Here is a 21,813-nt window from a genome sequence, read left to right as displayed (position 1 = left end):
TGGATGAGCGCCTCTGCCGCAAACCTTTATGAATGGCACGCGCGCGAGAGAGCGAGCGAGTGCGCGCGCGCGCCCCTCGGACCACGCCCCCCCACCGCGCGCTCCGCGTTGCTCCCGAAACACCTGACACCTCCGCGCCGCATAATTCCGGAGCTCCAAGTCAAGTGCGTTGGTTTGTAGAGAGCGAAAGAACGAACTGCATGAGAGGCGTTACAAGGGAAGAGGAGAAAACGCCGAAAATCATGTGCTGCTAAGTTTCCCATGATTTACTGTGTTTATTTACTGTGTTTCCCGCACTGCTCCTGTTCTTCGGTGTGACACAGCAACGGCTCCTCTGATCCTAAACCAGGGTAAATCCAGCACTGGAAGCAGGGTTCCCATGCAAGAGTTCACTTTCGGGACAGCAGGTGGCGCAGTGGTTAATCCTCTTGCCTTATAGCCTGAAGGTCCTTGGTTCAAATCCCTCTCCTGTTTCACCCTTGAGTGTCGCTAATACTGCGTAGAGTAAACCGGTGTAAAGTTGACTACTGTTGCGGGTCACCTTGGACAAAGCAAAGGTGCTGGCGAAGTGGAAATAATTAATTTATATTGTTAATAATGTTAATGTTGGTTCAATCTGTCGCACAGTTTATTCCCCTCTTCAGCTTTGCACTAAAGTTTCCAGTTCGAATCCCAAGCGAAGCACCTTCTAGTAAGTACGGCAGGTGTAAGAGTCCGTGGACGCGGGTACGAGAGCCTGGGCCGCCCTGCCTGCCGCTTTATTGACGTCGCGCACTAAGAGCGGCGAGGACTGATTCCCCACGAGAGAGGAGAAAAAGTGATGGTCACATTTTTAAAATTTATAGTCATGTTTTGCGAACTCCTATCTGTAACTTCTCTCTTGACGCCGCTGACCGGAAAGGTGTTGGAAACTATGTCGCCTGTAAATATTTTTGTCAGTTTTACGGCACCCCGTCATTGCTGTTAAAATAATGTTTTAGCGAGCAAGATGCGGCGCAGATCTTCTGGACGGAGAGAGCCAGCGGCTTCCAGGAACGGGAAGAGCGCCGCGCTCGTGTCCATTGCGCGTGGAGTCCTTTTCACGAGGACGCGCCAACCCGACGACCGAGCGCGCGACGTGAAGAAGGCCCGAGTTCAGGAAACGTGGCCGTTTCCGCTGCAGGCGGAGGCCCGTCGCGGGAAAGTGAGACGTGGCGCCGAAGTTCATGAGAAGAACCCTCCGAGAAGCACCTTTCATAAGGGACTTTCTTCACGCCGCGTTGCGTCTTCCTGGGTTCCAGTCTCATCTCCACGTGTGAAATATCTGAGCGGCTCATGAAAGCAACGAAGGTTCAAAAATAAGTTCCGTATCAAGACGTTTCAAAGTGCAGTTTGTTCCGATGATGGTGACGGCAGAGGAATTGTGCTTAGAAATATGAGCGAGGAAAGAGAAAGGTGGCCATCTAGTGTCGGATGAAGAGGTGCTGGGGGGGTTCAGCTTTACTGCCTCGCGTCTTAAAACCTGTACCGCAGAAATACCATGGTATACATTTTAATTACATTTAAAGCGAATGAACGGAGCCCTGTTTTTATGCGGGAGGGTTGCGCTGTAGGTGTATTTGCATGTATCATTTATCGTTCCAATTTTGGCCCAAGAATGCATCAAAAATCATACGGATGGAGTGCGCTGGAACGGCGCGGCTTCTTCGTGAGGCTCTTTGGCTTAAAACATAGAATGCGGGAACCCAGCTTGTAGCGTGGTGGATGGAGCTGCTGGCGTGGGATCCAAAGGTTGCGGGTTTGAATGTTGCCCCCTGCCATAGTGCCCTTGAGCAAGGTACTTACTCTAAAGTGCTGCAGTAAAAATGACCCAGCTTCATAAATGAGTAAATAACTGTAAGTGACTTAACACTGTGTGTTGCTTTGGAGAAATTAATACATGTAAAACATCACTGTAATACATTCATAGTTAAATGTAATGGGCGGCACGGCGCTACAGCGAGTAGCGTTGCTGCCTCACAGCACCTGGGTGGTGCGAGAGGACACAGGATCGATTCCCCACTCTGTCTGGAGTTTGCATATTCTTGGGGTGCTCTGGTTTCCTCCCACAGTCCAAAGACATCCTGTTCCGATTCACCCACCCATAGTGTGTCAGTGACAGAGAGAGTGTTACACTGGGTCGCTCATCCATACATCAGTGTAAGTAGTGTATCTAGCAGTGTAAGTCACCTTGGTGAATAAGGTGTGTGGGCTGGTAACACTACATAGAGTTCATTGGAAGTTGCTTTGGAGAAAAGTGTCTGCTAAATAAATAAATGTAATAATGAAATGGATTTAAAGATAAATATATTAATGTCCACTGGATGAAATGAAATCATTGGACAAGGTGACCAAAACACAGAAGGGATCCTGATCTCCTGAGTGAGACACAATGTCACCGAGGTTCCCCAAACTCATGCCTCGGAGGGAACACGCAGCCGCCCGCTGCTCTTACCCCTCTCAACCACAAGGTGGCGCAACAAATAACATAATTGATTTCATGTGGGGCCTCTTTTGCTGGGCCATTTCTTCATCCTGTGGCCCTCCAAAAGCCATAAATAAAAAACATATGACAGATTCACAGACTTAACAAAAAATCCTTAGTGCGGTCACCGTTTTTCTCTCCATTACCAAATTTTTTTCTCTTCTGTGTGTTATAATGATGCATTCAATACAAAGAATTTTTAACAGAGGAGCTGACAGTGAGGCTATTAACTTTACCGTACTGCAGCACTAATCCATCGGCGCAGTACCGCAGCACAGTAGGAATGCTGTGTACCGACAGCACTCCATGGGCACGGAGCCCACAGGCTACAGGTTCTTTACCCGACCCGTTCTCGGGAACGCGTGGTAGTCGGAAGAAGAGGGACCTACCGCACATCACCACGGTGAAAATGACACGTGTCCTGCTCGGAACCGACACCCGCGTGCTCCCGAGTGTAGGACGGACTCGGGCGGAGACGCTGTCCACATGGCCGACACGAGGCCTGGAATTAACCGGGCCTAAAATTAGAACGTGCAGCTTTATCCCTGTCGGAGGACCTGCTTTTGCACGAGCCGCTCCCGCGCGGCTTCGTCTGGCCCCGACCGGAGCCGCGACCCTGCATACCTCACGTTCTCTTCGCCCACGTGAGACGCACGGGAGAGGGAGCGACAGAAGTGTGGCCCTCGTGCCCCGGACAGGTCCGGCTGCTCGTGGTTTTCAAAAGAGGCGTGAGACTGAGATTGTATTTTAGCCCAGAGAAATAAGGAAAATGTTGTATCTTGTCTCTTCTCTTCATCCCGTAGGTCCAGCAAAAGCACTGTTTGTCTCATTAATAGATTTTGACAGTGTAAGTGGTACAGCCATAGAATTCATGGGCATCGCATTCGCAAAAATGTACACATTTATTCACTTAGCAGACGCTTCTCTCTGAAGCGACTTCCAGTGAACTCTATGTAGTGTTATCGGCTCACACCTTATTCACCGTGGTGACTTACACTGCTAGATGCACTACTTACACTGGGTCACCTATCCACACGTCAGTGGAACACACACACACACACACACACACACACTCTGTCACTCACACACTATGGGGGAACCTGAATAGCATGTCTTTGGAGTGTGGGAGGAAACCAGAGCACCCCGAGAATATGCAAACTCCAGACAGACCTAGCGGGAACAGCAGCGCTGCTCACTGTGCCACCCACACGCGCACACCGTCGGAAACCGCTTATCCCATACGGGGTCGTGAGGAACCGGCACCTAACCCGGCAACACAGGGCGTAAGGCTGGAGGGGGAGGGGACGCACCCAGGACGAGACGCCAGTCCATTGCAAGGCACCCCAAGTGGGATTCGAACCCCGGACCCAGCGGAGAGCAGGACCTGGCCCAATCCACCGCACCCCCCTGCAAAAATGTATGATTAAAAAAAACCAAGGTTACATGAAAATTCCATTAATTTAAACATAAAAGTATAAGTATAGTGTTGCAAATATTACTTCCTCGTGGACTATTCGATACACACGATTAATTCACTGGGGACAAGTTGTAGAAATGAGCCATATGCCCGAATGTGCTGTGCTTCCGAGGGGGCGTCTCATAGCTGTAATTTCGAAGATGATGTGCGCTGCCAGGGCTCGTCAGTCAAGTTTCGGGGGGGTTGTTTTCCCATCAGTCACGTCAGCACAAGTTGAGCGATTGGAAGGCTCAATAAGAATATAAATTCCTCCAGTACGGAGCGCCTCTATGTGCAGGTACACATAAAGTGGCTCAAAATTTTTTTATATGCTTTTTTTTTTAAGTTAGAGCTTTTATCCAGTGTTACAGCTGTTTCCAATAACACATTTGGACATATTAGTACGGTAAATTAAATCATATAACCACAGAAGGACCCCCCCCCTCCCGTAAACTCCACAGGAATGAAATTTGTAAATCTGAAAATCCCTAAAATACCCCAAATTCACACCAAGTTGTTATTAATTCATTGAACTGATACTTTTCTCCAAAATGACTCGGCGTTGTATTTGTAAAGACTTTCCGTTAATACAGCGCGGTCATTTTTACCGTATTAATTCAGGGTGAGCACCTTGCTCGAGGCTACTAGAGCAGGGGCGGGATGTGAACGTGTGCAACATGACAGCTCTAACCGCTACGCCACCCTCTGTCCCCAAACGACCGAATCACAAGGCACGCGCGTCTGTTTTATATTCGCTCGTTTGGAATTGGTCACGGTTAGAAATGTAAATGTGTCCGAAACACGCTGGAAAATTTTGCACCTTTTCCCGCACCAGAGCCCCGCAGTCTCTCCCTGACAGTTATATTTAGAGAGACCTCGTGTGGAATCCGGGGGCTCAGCACCATTCCGGCGAGCGCCTCGGAGGAGACGGACATGTCCGGCAACGCGACGCTGGACCGCACGTTCCCTCAGCAGGGCTCCGTTCGCTGGAATTGTGATTATTTATTCACCCCCCCCCCCCCCAAATCAAATTATACAGCTAGGTTCATACACCAAAATACTCATGTATCCATTTAAATACTTATTTATACTTCCGCTGTATGTACAACACTTACTTACCCTGGGTTATTTTTAAAATTCGTTCATGGTGAGGAAGGGTACTAGACCTAGGGGCCGAACCCGGGTCCTTAAGTAGAAGGGGACACGCAAGCGCTGCACCACCCACTGGCCTGTGATGTTCCTATAATAATGTATAATTATATTCCTCTCGGGGGGGCGCAGTGGCGCAGTGGGTTGGACCAGGTCCTGCTCTCCAGTGGGTCTGGGGTTCGAGTCCTGCTTGGGGTGCCTTGCGACGGACTGGCGTCCCGTCCTGGGTGTGTCCCCTCCCCCTCCGGCCTTACGCCCTGTGTTGCCGGGTAGGCTCCGGTTCCGCGTGACCCCGTCTGGGACAAGCGGTTCTGAAAATGTGTGTGTGTGTGTGTGTGTGTATTCCTCTCATAGCAGAACACGCTCTTCCGTGGACACCTTCTCTTGTTCCCTCCGCTGAATACGGTCAGAAAGTATTACCTTATTTACTAAAGATGAGGTGCTTCATGGTTATGTGGCAGGATACATAACACACACACACACAGGATGTTTTTTTCTCGTATCATGTTCTCATCAATACTCTGCATTGGAGCCCATTATTCATTATGGGGGGGGTGGCACAGCGGGTTTGGCCAGTGTCCACCGTGTGGTGGGTCTGGGGCTTGAGTCCTGCTTGCGGTGTCTTGCAATGGACTGGCGTGCCGTCCAGGGTGTATCCCCTCCCCCTTCAGCCTTGCACCCTGTGTCTCCGGGATAGGCTCCAGCTCACGGCGACCCCGCTTGGGACACGTGGTTATTGATGTCGGTTGGTTGTTCGTTACTGATCCTTATGACTTATTTATGACTTATTATTAATAATCCTTAATCCTTATGAACAATGTTGCTCATTATCATGATGCCAATAGAAGTTGGAATTCTCCTATTATAAGAATATACGAAATAGAACAATACAACGTGCTTATAAACAAACCCATGTTTATTCTTTGTGCTGTTGATTTAAACACCCTGAGGGCCCCAATAAATCCGAAGTTTTACGGACAAAAAGATAACTATACTGGTATATATTGTAATTAAGTGGTTCATGGGTAATAAGTTGTAATATGGTTAATGAGTGATGTCTTGAAGAAGAATAAAAATTTAAAACCAATCAAAGTTACTAACTACCTACTGCAGTTTTTACCCAAAAAATTCCTTTAAGCATTTAAGTTACTCTTTGCACAAATAGGTGTATAAAATTTTAAATAACTGTTAAAATAATTTAGGGACAGCACTCTAACAGTATTAACATGATGCACAAACCGTGCATTGCTTATGTACACAGATTAATAATGTTACACCTCTTCTTTCTTCCTATTTTTATTCGGCTCTTTGAGAGATTGCAGATTAGAAAGAAATTTTTAATCATTCTATTAATTAATTTTAGGGGGGGCGCAGTGGGGCAGTGGGTTGGACCGGGTCCTGCTCTCCGGTGGGTCTGGGGTTCGAGTCCCACTTGGGGTGCCTTGCGACAGACTGGCGTCCCGTCCTAGGTGTGTCCCTTCCCCCTCCGGCCTTACGCCCTGTGTTGCTGGGTTAGGCTCCGGTTCCCTGCAACCCCGTATGGGACAAGCGGTTCAGAAAGTGTGTGTGTGTTAATTAATTTAAAAATGAAATGAGCCAGATTTGTTTCAAGTTCCTGTTACTGAGACCATGCAGAATCACACACACCCGCTTGTCCCATATGGGGGTCACAGCTTACCGGAGCCTAACCTGGCAACACAGGGCATAAGGCTAGAGGGGGAGGGGACACACCCAGGGTGGGATGCCAGTCTGTCCTAAAGCACCCCAACGGGGACTTGAACCCCAGACCCACCGGAGAGCAGGACCTGGTCCAACCCACTGCACCACCACACCCCCCTCCATACAGAATTTGTTATAACATATTTTTATACCCACATTTCTGCATAATTTTACTATAACGCGCAATTTCATAAGATGATAAAATCTTGCCTTCCATAAATGACATCTATTGAAAAAAATATGAGGACAAGTGATACTTTTCAACAACAAAGAAAAAAGTAGTTCATTATTTTCCTTCGCTTCAAAATCCAGGGGTTCAGGGTCATTCATTACAACCTTCAACGGACTGGTAGTGGAGGTTGGACTGAACTGAACACCTGGTGGAAAATCACAGCAAGGGTCCAGCACAGGAACACTGTACCACACGTGTGCTCACACACACACCTGGAATATGAAAAGGTGCAATGGGCTCCAGACCCGATCTCCCTTCTCCAGGGAAACCGCGCCGTGCGGTTGACCGTGCGGTTAAATAATTCCAACGTGGCCAGAGACGGATAAACTTCCCTTGCGTGCGATTCATTCGCAGATGCATGCGTGTCTCACACGGAAGCCCTAACATCACACGTCTCTGAGACGTGCACCAGCCTTTGTGTGGATCAGACCATGTGGAAGCAGAAAGAGGGAGACATGCTGTAGTACATGGCAGAGTAAATAAGCATCACTTTCATCGCTGGTACTCCTGTTATTCGGTCTCTAGGAGATCGCCGGCATTTTTCGTGCCGATCGTGTTTCGGGAACCATCTGAGGGCGGAGCCGGAGTAAACGCAGTGCAGTAAAAGTGAGTAACCCCTGTGTTTGAGCCCTGTGGATTAACACCCTGTGTTTATTATAGGACCGGAGCTCCAGCCTCTCACTACATGGTCTGTGTTCTTCTCCACAACTCGGTCCTGGGTCTTCCACTGCAAGGTAAGGCCGGGCCCCTTTGTCAGGTGCCACACCTGGACAGAGACGCTGGACGCACCCCGGTGACAATTTCACATCGTCGGACGGGAGGGCACGTTTGCGGATGCGTAACTAATAACCTTTGCCGAAATATATTCTGCGGGGTCACGCGGATCGTTGATGGTTTCCGGCGCAGGAAAACCAGGAAAAGTCATTTCCTTGTGTAGGAGAAGGGCAGAGAAAGAGAAATTAGGGAGATGTTAGGTTTTTTCATGCGTTTTCCCAGAAAAGGAGGAGATTGATGTTACCGTCATTCAAACTTGCTTTCTATTGAAGTGCCGCTTGAGGATCTCCAGCACTGGAAATTTAACTTCAATATAAAACGAGGCACTTCAGTACGAAACAAGTTTTTTAACTTTTTTTTTTTCTTTTCTATGTAAATTGATGTTTGGGAGTGGAGCAAATGAGCTTCTGCACTGATGGGAGTTTGAGAGATGTTCTGCATGTGCTGCTGTTGAGCCAAGTTGTCAGAACCTGAGATGGACCTTAAAGAAGGTTGAGGATCTGCGGGTTCTGGTGGTGCTCTTGGCTTCTGAGATTGCGGAGATTTTCTGGGTGACATTGGGATTCCGGAATAGCCGGTGGTGTTGTATGGCAGCTCCTACTCGGGGTAATCACCGGCCAGCAGTAAGCGTGTCCAAGCTCTGACCGCCCTCGTGCCTTCGATACCAAGACGTGGAGCGGCGGACTGATGCTGAGCCCTTCGCGGTATCAGAAGCACCGCGACAAGCCGTGACTGCCTCTTGCACCCAGCTCGAAGGGAAAACCTCTGAAACCTCTGACCGTCACAAGCAGTAGGTGAACTAATAAGCTCGACCCAGAGGGCCACAAGCAGACTGCAGCTATGAACATAGACTTTTAAACCTGTAGGTTGTTAGGTCAGATCCCACCGCAATCGCTTCTGCCTCGACTCGAGCAAGACGCTTAATGTGAATTAGTCCACTAAAATGTCCAAGTGTATGGTGTGGGGACTGGACCTTTCACCGGTATTGCTATTGTGCCCCAAGGAGACGCGAGTGCTGGACTGGGGAACGCTATAATTAGCCGGGCATTAGCGCTACATGACTGCGCGCCACACTATATTTTGCCCGCGGCCCCGGAGAGCGGTAAGCGCTTAAAAGGCAGTGGCACGTGGCACCCGTCTCCGGGCGCCCCGCTTTGCTCGGACGCCGTGTCCGGGAAGATATATGCACACCTTCTCGTCCTTTCTCTCTGGGTCTGCCTTTCGGTCCCGACCGCATGGATTCCAGGGATTTCGCAGGGGCTCTTATTTGGAGCCGTGCCGCGAATGGGAATTGTCTTGTAACGAGGACGTGCGCGCGATGTGCGCGAACGCCAGGCTGCGTAAACTCCGGCCCGCGTCCCTATCTCGCCGAGAGACCTGGTGTATAACACACCTAGAATGGAAGCGCGACTGTTTATGACAGCTTTTGGCAGCAGGTTCTTCCGGCCTTCTCGGAACATCTGAGAGGCTTCTGGAAAGTTCTGGGTTGTCAGACGCTTGTTTGTGAAGACCAGAGCCACTCTGATGGCTATATAAAGTATGTCGGCGTGTTCACTCCGACAGCTTAGACGCAGTAAAATGCGCAGCGGTAAAAGGAACTCTGAGAGGTGTCTGTCTGAAGGTACAGAGTGATGAGTTACAGTAAAGTGAAAAAAATGATAAAATGTGGTAAAATTTCAACGAGTCTCAGCCCCAGTTTTAGCGTCACATTCACTTATAGTTGATTAAACTTCTAACTGAACTTGAGACCCGGAGGAATTCCTTCCGAGAAACCGCGTTTGGTCTCTTTCTAGCGGAGAACATATGAATTAATGGACTTGGTCAAAACCGAGCGCACTAGAAATTTGCTTCATTTCAGCAAAAATTTCAGTAATGAACATCTAGAAGGGAATTTAAAATGTAACGCTGTTGTTGTGCTCAAACGCTAATTGATAATACTTAATTTAGGTGCGTCGGATTATGTGTCTTTATTTGGCTTGTTTGCCGTCCCAGATAAGCACCCAGCGTGAAGTGAAAAAAGCCAAAAAGTCCAAAAGAGCCTGAGTTGTGATGTGTCCACCCAGCCGACACTTGTCTGGGGAGGAGAGGGAGGTGCAACGCCCAGACCCGCAGCGACGCTACGCCCAGTGGCGCAACACGACCCCCCCATCCCCCGTACGACGGCCCACCTCCCAGGGCGAATCACGTCTGTGGCTCATTTGCAAAGTGAAAATTGCCGATCTCTAACACACCCCTCCACTTTCGCACATCCCCCACAGAGCGTTCGCTGCTCCGGGGGAGCCGTGCAAAGCTGAGGTGTGACAAGGGAGTGTGTGTATGGTGCCTGCCTCCTCCCCCGCCAAACCTGAACCCCCCAGGGCAGATTGTGCTTCATTCCGTTTCGCTGGGCCTGTTAGAGGGGTGCGGTGGCGCAGCGGGTTTGGCCGGATCCTGCTCTCTGGCGGGCCTGCGATTCGAGTCCCGCTTGGGGTGCCTTGCAATGGATTGGCGTACCGTCCTGGGTGTGTTCCCTACCCCTCCGGACTTGCGCCCTGTGTTGCCGGGTTAGGCTCTGGCTTGCTGTGCTCCCCCCCCGCTTGGAACAAGTGTCTTCAGCCAGAGTGTGTGTGTGTGTGTGTTTGTGGGACTGATTCACCAGCCCTCACCCTGCTGTTTACCTTACAATGAACAGGGTACTGAAAGTTCTGCATGTCAGCAGTGAACTGACTGTACTGTACATCATATGGGAAAGTCCAGCCAGGAGGTGGTGCAGTGTTCAGAGCTGCTGCCTGTGGACTTGGAGGTCCCAGGTTCAAACCCCCCTCCTCTTGTGGTACCCTTGGGCGGGGTACTTAAATTGCTGAAGTAGAAATTACCCAGCTGTACAACAGAATAGGGTAAATCACTATGAACTGCTTCTGAAAGAAAGTCAGCTAAACAAATTAGTGTAAATGTGCAGACTGCTTACCCCGCTCCACTGTCTCCCTACACACAAAGCGATGCTTGACACCAGCACCCGGCATGGGACTCAAACGGAGAACCTTGTGCTGCGAGCGCATGCCTTGAACCAAAAGGCGGTCTATTGCCACTTAGTGGTGTGAGAAGAATGCAGCTCCGCGGTGTGTTTTCATGCCGCCCGATCCATACCCACGCGGGGCAGTGCAACTGAAGTTTCCCGAGCAGTCTAAGATGTTCCTCAGGGTTACCGTGGGTTTTCTTTGTAATCCAGACTTCCCCGCAGCGCATCTCCCGGCACGAACAGTACAAGCTTGTTAACAGACAAGGGCCTTGGGTTCCTGTCACAGTCCATGGTAAAGTGTTAACAAGGCAGAAAAGCTGTGGGTGCTGCTGGAGCTGCTGAACACGGGGGTGAGGATGGGGTGTGTGGGGGGGGGGGGTACTCACCGCACGGTCTTTGTGTTCCTGGAGCACCGTGACATCGTGGCAACAGTGCCGTAACAAGGCTCCCGTGCAACTGTTTTTCGATGGAGTCATTAATGCAGTTTGCGTATAAATGTATGTTCTCATTCAAACATATTTATGACCTTTATTCATATCCTGCTATGATTTCTGCTATGTTGCTTTGATTTGTGTGATTTAGTGAGTATTGTTCTGTACGCTGAGTGAACGGTGGTCTTCTCGACACGAGCGCTTTTGAAATGGTGTCTTCAACCGGTTCCCTTCGGTGTCGGCCGCAGTAGCCGTTGGCCGAACGGGTGCTTTATATAAGGGTTAGGGTCTGGACCGGAGCGGTTCTGCGCACCCGGCTCAGCACAAGCACCTCTGAAGGTAGCGGGTCTGTTCGTTATGACCAGGGGGTGCACAGATCAACAGTCCCAGCCAGCTGCTGGGGAGCCGGTTAGATCCGGCGTGACGGAACGACCGTGCCCTTGCGGTAACACGAGACGCGTCCCAGACCCGAGTGGATCAGGAACGCGGATGAGCCCTCTATATATAGCCCAGGGCACGAGGCAGGCGGACGGACGGGCAGGAGAGCCATGCGAGAGCCATTAACCACTCGCTGCGGTGCACAGCAGCCGGTCGACATGAGTTCATGGGTTGTTTATGTTTGACCCGGCACTCTGGTGAAAAAACCAAGTGACACTTGCCAGCAGTAATTAGACAAGGGCAACTGTGGTTTGGGGCAAGTACTTTTAAGGGCAAACCGGTGTCATCGAGGGTTTGTCGGCAAAATCACAGATAAATGAAGTGCTTGTTGTTGGAACGCTTTCGGAACGGGAGCTGGATATTTCTTTATTGATTTACATCAGCTTTTGCGTTTCGTCTCAATTTTGATGCAAGTGAAACGAAAGAGCGCTTTTAAGACACATAGGAGTTATCAAGGAGTGCTGTTACTCCGCTTTACCGCGTAGGTGTCGCGCTGTCAAAGTCCTACAGAGGTGTCTGTGTCTGTATGCAAAGGTCACGGAAAACCGAAACGCCCTTCAGCGGGAGTGAAAAATAGCGGTTACTGTAAACGTCGAGTTCCTGTTCGATTTCGTTGGACTGCGTCGGCATCGCTTTAAACAGCGCTGTGTGTTTCTGCCCGCTGGATCCGCCTCGTCACGTCGTCTGCTTTGCGCCTTTTTCTCCTCCCCAGGACTTTTATGAATACCGGCAAGCAACAGAAACCAGTGCTAACGGGGCAACGGTTCAAGACCAGGAAAAGGGGTGAGTGTCCAGACCCGTCCCGTTGAGGTCGAGGGCCGCTTCGACGTCTGGGGCCGTTGTGCTGGAGGGCCGGGAAGGAGTCTTTCACCGCACCTCTGTGCGGTGGCGCTCGGAAGCTGTGCGGGAGGACTCCAGCCCCCAACACGTGTGCCATTCCAGAAGTTCCCTTCCACGAATAGACTATCTTCTGGCGGGGCTCTCTCTGGCCGCGGCGGTGATGCCGTTATATTCCGTGGAACACGGCAGCGGGACAGCGACGTAGTAATCGCCTGCTGGGCGTGAAACTGTGAATAACGGACCACGCCACGCGTCTTCTCGCACGCCTTACGTCACGCTGCAAGTTATCGGAAGGCGTTCACGCAGTGAGTTTGAACACTTTGGATGAGGCTGGATTGCCAAATACCCGGAAGACCTCAGCTGTTGCCCACCTTACTCCCTCTGAAGCTCTCTAATCTGGTCTGGAGAAGAACGGCATGCAGACCCTGAGAGGTTGCTAGTAGATGATAGGTAGGGATTGTTTTACCGAGCCAAGCAGTGTGGTTCATATTTAAGGTAGACCAGTAAAAAAATTCCACCACCCTTCACAGATCAGCCTATGATATATATCGTACACATGGATGTTGTCCCCATTTAGCGTCATTCACTTCATGCGTCTGCTCCAAACCTGGGGCAATTTCATGCAATGCTCCTGTGGAACTGATGGGACCCCAGGCCACATGTTCTTGGAGAAGGTCTCCTGTTCACAGCGCATTCCTCCCCTCTCCTCCAGATGAAAAAGAGAAGTTTGAGCCCACGGTGTTCCGAGATACAATCGTTCAGGGCCTCAACGAAGCAGGAGGGGACCTGGATGCTGTAGCAAAGTTCCTGGATGCCACCGGGTCGAGACTGGACTACCGCCGCTATGCCGATGTGCTCTTTGACATCCTCATCGCTGGGAGCATGCTTGGTGAGTTTCCCGGTGGCCTGCCAGAGATCTTGGGGCACGGGTAAAGCCTAATGGGTTCGTGTAAAATTGAATGACGCCATACTGTTTCATTTCGCGACTGTTTAAAATATTCTGCTGGAATTTTCGGAAGCACTCAATGTACTTCCTCAAGGTGAGTACCGCAGCGTTGCAACTGGGGCCTGGGGCACCAGCGGTATTTAGAACCGTCTGAGCTCAGGATGTTGTTGACAGAAACAAGGGCAACGTGATCGCCGCGGGATTTGGCAGATTACGGGGAATTACGGTATTAATCAAAGGGATCTGCTCCCTTCTGTGTTGGGGGCACCATGTGGTCCTGCCACTAACTGCACTCTCCAGTTCTTGTCGATGCTTTAAACGAGGCTTAACGGAGGAAATATTCCATTTTCAAGTTTTTCTCACAGACGTTATTAGTTTTGATGACCAGAAACTCAAAGGTGGCGTCCTTTTACCTCTTTGTTTTTGTCCCCCGAAGTACAGAGAAGTGTTCTACTGAATTTGAACATCGGGCTTGTTTATTAGAAGATTTTGTACCCTTGCAAAATTCAAAGTTGTTCTTATCCAAACATAACGGGAAAAGCCCCTGTGGTGTGTTTTCCTGCTCTCCTGCTTCCTTGGTATCACGTTTGTCTTTCGAAACACATGCGGGTGTCGTCGGTCGCATTTCTGTTCAGAGTAATGTGCGTGACCCAAGTCCAGAGAGGAGATGATGTCCCGGTAATCGGACCAAGCCGACGCGCACCCTCCCGCCTCGTGTAATCGGTCAGGAAGTAGCTCCTTTTTGCCCACAGCTGTGCCCTCCTCCAGGATGGAGATGTTGCTCGGAAGCCAATTAGCTGCTAAAAGGGTTACCGTGGCCCGGGGGGGTGCCCTAAGATCTAGCCTGCTTCTGGGTTTGGAAGAACCCGCAGTAGATTACTGGAGCTGTAGGGGGTGGGGATGAACCGCTCTTGAATGGAGGACTTATATTTCAGCACCGATGGTGTCCTGAAGCTCCTGCTGTATCTTTCCGTTTGTTTACTGTGTCCATGGGAATGACTTGCTATGACACGGTTTTGGGTTCTGATGAATATTAACTGTGGACCTGGCCGGGCCATCTATTACCTGTGTGTTTATTTAATGACTTCTTAAAAATTTGGCAGTAACTTGTGTGCACGCAGTGGTAAACAGGCTTTGTTGGAAGGCCAGGGAGCCCCTGATGGCGCAGCTTACCTCTCCTTTCCCAGCTCCGGGAGGCACCCGCATTGATGACGCGGACAAGAGCAAGGTCACGACGCAATGCGTGTTCCGCGCTCCGGAGGAACACGCCGCAATCCGCACCTATGCCCAGGTGAGCCCGCTTTCCGTAACGGGGAAAAAGGAACGTCAGCCAAATGTTCACCGCTGCTTTCTCAGATATGGTATGATGTCACTTTTTGGCCGTGAATCCGATTCCTTCATTGACAGGCTGCATGTTGCCCCCTTTATTTTCATTCATTCATTCAAGCGGTCATATATTTATGCCTGCAGAACGGTTAGCGTGCGTTTCGCATCTGCAGGGCTAGCAGAGGTGGGATTGAGGCGAGGGGCAGCCAAAATGGGACGGAATGTGGTCCTGAAAGGTTTTAAGATCTGCTGCCAACCCCTTAGATACCCTGGATATCCAATATGTCATCAACGCCCCATAATTTCATATAACCCTAAGATTACCTCCCGTCCAGCTCGCCCTCCCGGCACGGCTAGACAACAGGCTCTTCGGTCGGCCGCGTTTTTGAGCATCCATCCCTCGCGCTAAACACGACTGCACCCCCAGAGCTCATGGATGTAGTCTAGCAATAAGGCACTGCACTTTACCCATATTTGGCAGTTTTCCAGCATTCGGGTTTCACTCCGTCAACTCCAGAGCAATTTGGACCTGTTGAGTGCAGTCTCTCACGTGCTGTTTTTTCTCTTCTCACCTTCCAAGAAGACAATACCACTCAGTCACGCATAGCGTTTAAAAGTGCGGAACAGATGGCTGGTAGCGGCACTGATTTCCGTCTGGCACGCGTCGGGATTGCTGTGTATTCCTCACTTTTCACTTTCTTATGTGCGCTTGCAGGTTTTCAACAAGCTCATCAGGAGATACAAATATCTAGAGAAGGCTTTTGAAGAGGAGGTCAAAAAGGTAAATGCACCCTCATTAAACCTCTGTTCAATGACATCATTCTTCTGGTGGGGTCAAAATTCCATATATGCACGTTGCCCACGTGCCCAATGTGTGGAAAATGAATGGTCCACAACCAAGAGGTGCACCTTCTTCTAGTTACAAAGCCAGCAGTGTTGACCCTCCAGTCCCTACAAGGGTGCGGGATGCAGCCGAGGTCAGCGTCACCCCTCCGCCGTCTTTGGTCACCTCCCGTCTCTTTGGGCCTCTGCACATACAGCTCCTGCTCTTCCTGAAGGCCTTCAGCGAGGGTGAGCAGACCAAGCTGGCCATGCTGACGGGGATCCTCCTGGCCAACGGCACGCTGCCGCCGTCCATCATCACCAGCCTCTTCAGCGACAACCTAGTGAAGGAAGGTCGGTTGGCACCATGCCATGTGTGATGACAGCCGGCAACGTTTCTGCGTTTAGCGGCATCAGATTTCCACTTAAATCCCATTTCCTTCTTTTGGCTGCAGCTTCTTCCTTTTATTTTGTGAATGTGGAACTAGCGACTATTTTACATGCGGCATTATACTTTCCATGCCTTATACGGTACTGAAATATCTGCATCACATACCCGCATATTTAACAATATTCAGTAGGTACTTGGTGTTTTGCATCACTGCAGTGCAGGATTGTAATACTTCCACGTGCACTCTGATCACTCATGTCTGCATGATGCCGTCTGATCCCGCAAGAGCTCCACGAAGACCTGCGGTGACTGTGCCGTAACAGATCTAGGATGAAAGGTTGCGCTGTAATGTTTCCGACACTGTTCCCGATGTGCAGGCATCTCAGCGTCCTTCTCCGTCAAGATGTTCAAGGCATGGATCGCCGAGAAAGACGGCAACGCGGTCACCTCCGCGCTGAGGAAGTCCAACCTGGATAAGAAGCTCCTGGTACTGGCTTGGCTCTCGTCTCGCCCGAGTCACGTGCGCCGCTCAGGGAAGCTCTGCCGTCTCCGCTGCGGCTGTGTTGTCTCAGCACAAAGTCTCCATGGTGCCGGTATTACACGGTCCCAGCGGGCGCAGGGAGCTTCATTAGGTCTGCAGACGCCTAGAGAACATTTTCATGTCATGGGAACACGAGGAGCAGAGCTTCTCGGGGCGTTTCCACAGAGACGTGTCACGGGAGGTTCCCTGACTTTCACAGCTGTGCACATCTGGCCCCCTGGTGAGCAGTGGCACATGGAGGAGCTCAGTGCAGTGGAAAGGCAGCAAGAGGGCAAAAAATGCTTGTAATGGAAGCTTTTTCTTCTTGATGGGTTCCTGGCTGCTGTGACTTTACCCTACCGGTCAGATAGCCCCGAGAGAGCCGTCCTATAGCTGCACAACAGTCCCAAACATGCATTTCTCTTATAACACCTTCAGGATCCAGCTCCTTCTCCTCGAAGCCAGCACTGGCCCGAACCCATAAATGGTCACTGGCGTGGGTTCCAGACAGTCTGTCTCAATGCGATCTGCGCTGATGTTTTCAAGAGACGAAATGTGGAACAACAAGCGGCGATGCCTCGGTGCTCGGGTTCTGCGGGATTGCGGCGGGAACCCGTTAATTAGGATCTGTATGAGCGCCGAGTGTCGTCTAAATAATGAGCGAAGCCGCCGGGGAGCTCAGGCCTGCAGCCAAGTGCTCTGCGCCGAACGGAGGCTCCACGTGCCGGGTGTTGTTTGCATTCTTTCTCTGAGCGTGTGTTAAAGGCGTTTCGCATAATTAATATTTCATTATTACAAAATAAATGTTCTACGAAAGACACGCAGCCACAACATTTTCGTTCTTCTCAGTCCTGAGTGTATTTTATTTATTTAAATTGGTGCGTATCATCCATCGACCACAAACCGCAATCCTGATTTTGAGAGACTGGGACTTATAAGTAGAGGCAAAGATTAATTTAGTGATGGAAAATATCTATGTGGAAAATATCCTTCCGTTCATCCTCTAGAACCACCTGTGCACTGCAGGGTCGTGGTGGTCCGGAGCCTATCCGGGAAGTGTGGGGTATGAGGCAGGGTGCATCCTGGATGGGATGCCGGGAGGGCAATGACACACACACACACACACACACACACACACACACTCACTCACTCACTCACTCACTCACTCACTTACTCACTTACTCACTCACTCAGACACTAAGGGTGATTTGGAGTCGCAGATTCACCCGATACACACTATTAGGCAGTGGGAGGAAACTCCAGCGAAGAGAGAAGATGCTGACGATGCACTGATGTTCGAAATGTGTTCCCTCAGTCAGTGTTCGCAGGTAAAGGCCCATGATGAACGACACCAGGTAATTACGCTCAGTGATCAGAAAAGGACACAGACAGGTCTTTATAATTATTAGTGCGCCGATAAAGAGCACATCCAGTTGATAAAGAATGATTGTTTATTATAGACAATATTATATACACACACACACCATCTGAAACCGCTTCTCCCATACGGGGTCGTGGGGAGCCGGAGCCTAACCCGGCAACACATGGCGAAAGGCCGGAAGGGGAGGGGACACACCCAGGACGGGACGCCAGTCCGTCGCCAGGCACCCCAAGCGGGACTCGAACCCCAGGCCCACCGGCGAGCAGGACCCGGTCCAACCCACTGTGCCACCGCGCCCCCCACAATATTATTATACAGTATATTATATATTGTTTAGACTCATTGTTTATTATAATAGACCTGATACTGCCCTCTGGTGGACCAAACAAACATGAGGCGATATTTTGACACACCTGGAGGTTAATTTCCTTCGTTCATCATCGTTCTTCCCAGGAGCTGTTCCCAGCCAACAAGCAGAACGTGGAGCACTTCTCCAAGTACTTCAACGAGGCGGGCCTGAAGGAGCTCTCCGACTTCCTGCGCTTGCAGCAGTCCTTGGGCACCCGGAAGGAGCTGCAGAAGGAGCTGCAGGAGCGCCTGTCTCAGGAGCGTCCCATCAGAGAGGTACCTACGCACTGGTGCACCGGTACGCTTGCGGACTTGCTCTGCCGGCAACTCACATGTTCACATCTGCACATGTGGACCTGGGTATGTGGACCTATACCTGGCGGCAGGCACTGGAGTGTGAGGGCAAGGGTGATGAGATGTAGACCATATCTCCAGACCTTTGGTAAACCAGGTTGTCTATCAGTCCCACTTGTTCTACTTACCTGCTTATGTTGAAATACCTCTTACTTCTCCAGGTAAACAGTGTAATGGTTTGGAATCCAGGTGCAGAGTCTCTCCCCACATGGTGGTGTGTGACAAAGAAAGGTGGAAGCAGGCTCCAGAGGCGAAGAGCCAGCACATGGATGGTGTCTTTGCTGGCTCTTCACCTCTGGAGCCGAAGCCAGTGACCGCATCTCCCTGCAGATAGTGGTGTACGTGAAGGAGGAGATGAAGAGGAACGACCTGCCGGAGCAGGCTGTCATCGGCTTGCTGTGGACGTGTCTGATGAACGCGGTGGAGTGGAACAAGAAGGAGGAGCTGGTCACAGAGCAGGCCCTCAAGCACCTGAAGGTAGTGTCCCACCATCCAGCTCCACCAGGTGACCGGCAGGCGGCCGCGTGTGATCGGCTCCTGGTTTCTGCATAAAATCTCAAAACTAAACCGGTTTACTGGTGTCTTGTGGAAATCTGTTCGGAAAGGAAAGATGCAGCCTGATTTGAACGAGTGTTCAGATGATTCCACCCACTAGCGCCCCCTACTGGCCCACGCTGATCACAGCGGACAGTGCTCTGAACTGTGCACCCTTCCCCTTCCCAGCTCTACGCCCCGCTGCTGGCCGTGTTCAGCACCCAGGGCCAGTCTGAGCTGGTGCTTCTGCAGAAGATCCAGGAGTACTGCTACGACAACATCCACTTCATGAAGTCCTTCTCCAAGATCGTCGTGCTCTTCTACAAAGGTGGGTCCTCCAGAAGCCGAGCGCGAGCGCGGTTCCCTTCCTCGGGGGAGGATGTAGCTGTGACAGGCCTCCATCTTCCTCTGCCTCCCCAGCCGACGTGCTGAGCGAGGAGGCCATTCTGAAGTGGTACAAGGATGCTCCGGCAGCCAAGGGGAAAAGCGTCTTCCTGGAGCAGATGAAGAAGTTTGTGGAGTGGCTCCAGAACGCAGAAGAAGGTAAAAATCCTACCACAACCACGGTCAACTCTGCACAGAGGTCTCTGCGACGATCAGAGAATGACTCTTCTTTCAGATCTGTTTCTGACTGGAGCTATTTATACAGATGTATTATAATACCAAAAATAAATTTACATTTATTTATTTAGCAGACGCTTTTCTCCAAAGCGACTTACAATGGATACTATGTAGTGTTATGAGCCCAAACACCTTCTTCACCGTGGTGACTTACACTGCTAGATACACTACTTACAATGTGTCACTCATCCATACATCAGTGGAACACACTCTCTCTGTCACTCACACACTATGGGGGGGAACCTGAACAGCATGTCTTTGGAGTGTGGGAGGAAACCAGAGCACCCCAAGAACACGCAAACTCCACACAGACTGAGCAGGGATCGAAGCCACATCCTCTCGCACCACCCAGGCACTGTGTCACCGTGCCACCCGTTGTTGGTATATTATATAAATAATAATGCAGTATTTGCATAATATACAAATATTAAAGTGTATGTTGTTTGTCTGACGCCTTTACTTTTACCGCACACGTGTTCAAGTGGCGTCCTGTAGGAGTGACATGTGAATAACAATATGCACATGAAACAGTAACCGGTGGGTACAGTTTAAGTTACAAAGCAGTCAGTAGCTCGGGAGAAAAAGGGGTCTGAAATATGTGATTTGATACCTTCTTAGGTTAATATTCATCTGCCTTGTATACAGTTGTTGTTGAGGATTATACTCCATTTGCTCTGAAAACGGAGGCAGCCAGTAGCTGGTGCTGCAGTATTAAGGTGTAAACTGTTCTTCCACCTTTTTTTCTTTGCGGCAGTTCAGAATTTGCCAGAATTAAAAATGAGTTGTCTGTCTCCTCTAAACCAGAAGTGCCCCGTATTTACAGTACATGACATTTCATTGCTTCTTCAGAGTCTGAATCGGAGGGGGATGAGGACTAGCGATGGATCCGAGTGTCCGCTCCATGCGGTCTTCCCATCGGCGGCTCAGTAGCGTGTGTGTAGCGTCCAGCCTAGAGCTGCGGACTGTCCATGAACCGCAGGGGAGCAGAGCGTCTCGCATCACCTGTGTGTCACGCGTGTTCGTGGGTTTAGAAGTGCACAGGGTGAAAGTTCAGCAGCCGTTTAGACAATATCTTAAAAAATGACGAGTTTTAACAGCGAGTCCTTCCTGCTATTCAGGTACAGCGAAAAGGCCTTAGAATCACTCCTTAGTTTTCCGCGTTTATTATTCATACTGACCTGTATGTTACTTGGAAATGCTTTTTTTTTTTGTTGTTTTTATGAATAAAGTGTTTTTTATTTACCAAGTGCTCGTGTTTCGAAATCTTTCTTGTGTTTGGCGTCAGTTAATGTGAGTTCCCGAAGGAAATGTGGAGCGATGCTGCAGGGACGCCGACGGGAGACAGAACAGCAATACTGCGTCATCGTGATCTCTGACGGGCGCCGTGCGAACCTGCGACACCCCCAGCCGAAGGAAACCTGTTCATTCGAGCGAGTCTGAAGTTCGAAAGCTTCAGATCCTCGGCGACCGTCTCGACGGGACCCGGAACGACGTCGCCCAACTCAAGCCAGGTTCCAGACAGTTCTCCCCGAGTCGGACCAGTCTGGCTCCCTGGCCTGCCTGCTGCCAGTTTTCGGTGCGGCCCAAGGCTTTCATCGCCCTTCAATGCCCCAGCAAGCGCCTCTTCCGCTGGCTGCCGTGGAATAGAGAGACTCATTGTCACGTCTCCGGCGCCGCGTCCCTCGGCTTTGTTTTGGGGCCGCGGGGGTCTGGGGCGGACGGCCCAGTGCTGGAACCGGGACTGGATCCTCTTTCTAGGGCAATAAATCATGAATGACTTCCGGTGGAATGTGAGTGGGGCTTAGGGTTATAAACAAGCAAGGAGAACGTAAGTCGACACCGAATGCACAATAAAGGCAGGAACCGATAAAGGTATGTATGTAATGTCTCTTGGATTTTGCCAATTTAGTTTGTCAGCAGCATCTATATTTCCTATTTTTAAAGTGATTATTTTAATGCGTCAGTTAGTCACTGAGAGCTTGCCGAGGGCTGGTTGACTAGAATCTCCAAAACAAAGAAATTCCCTCAGC

At 50.4% G+C, this 21,813-nt stretch overlaps 1 protein-coding gene across 1 annotated transcript; it reads left to right on the top strand.

Moving 5' to 3' along the window:
- Window positions 1–11: 11 nt before the first annotated feature.
- On the top strand, window positions 12–20,982 carry bzw2 (basic leucine zipper and W2 domains 2). Its single transcript, XM_018754459.2, has 13 exons — window positions 12–164; window positions 7,720–7,793; window positions 12,413–12,483; window positions 13,253–13,429; window positions 14,674–14,777; window positions 15,528–15,593; window positions 15,853–15,988; window positions 16,403–16,512; window positions 18,380–18,550; window positions 18,959–19,105; window positions 19,352–19,490; window positions 19,583–19,705; window positions 20,633–20,982. Exons 1-13 carry the CDS (start codon window positions 33–35, stop codon window positions 20,659–20,661), a joined length of 1,479 nt encoding a protein of 492 aa, XP_018609975.1. The 5' UTR covers window positions 12–32; the 3' UTR covers window positions 20,662–20,982.
- Window positions 20,983–21,813: the final 831 nt, after the last annotated feature.

Source organism: Scleropages formosus, chromosome 23 (genome assembly GCF_900964775.1).
Source record: "Scleropages formosus chromosome 23, fSclFor1.1, whole genome shotgun sequence".
NCBI lineage: Eukaryota > Metazoa > Chordata > Actinopteri > Osteoglossiformes > Osteoglossidae > Scleropages > Scleropages formosus.
The sequence above is the reverse complement of the archived record's forward strand: the minus strand, read 5'-3'. Positions and strand labels throughout refer to the sequence as shown.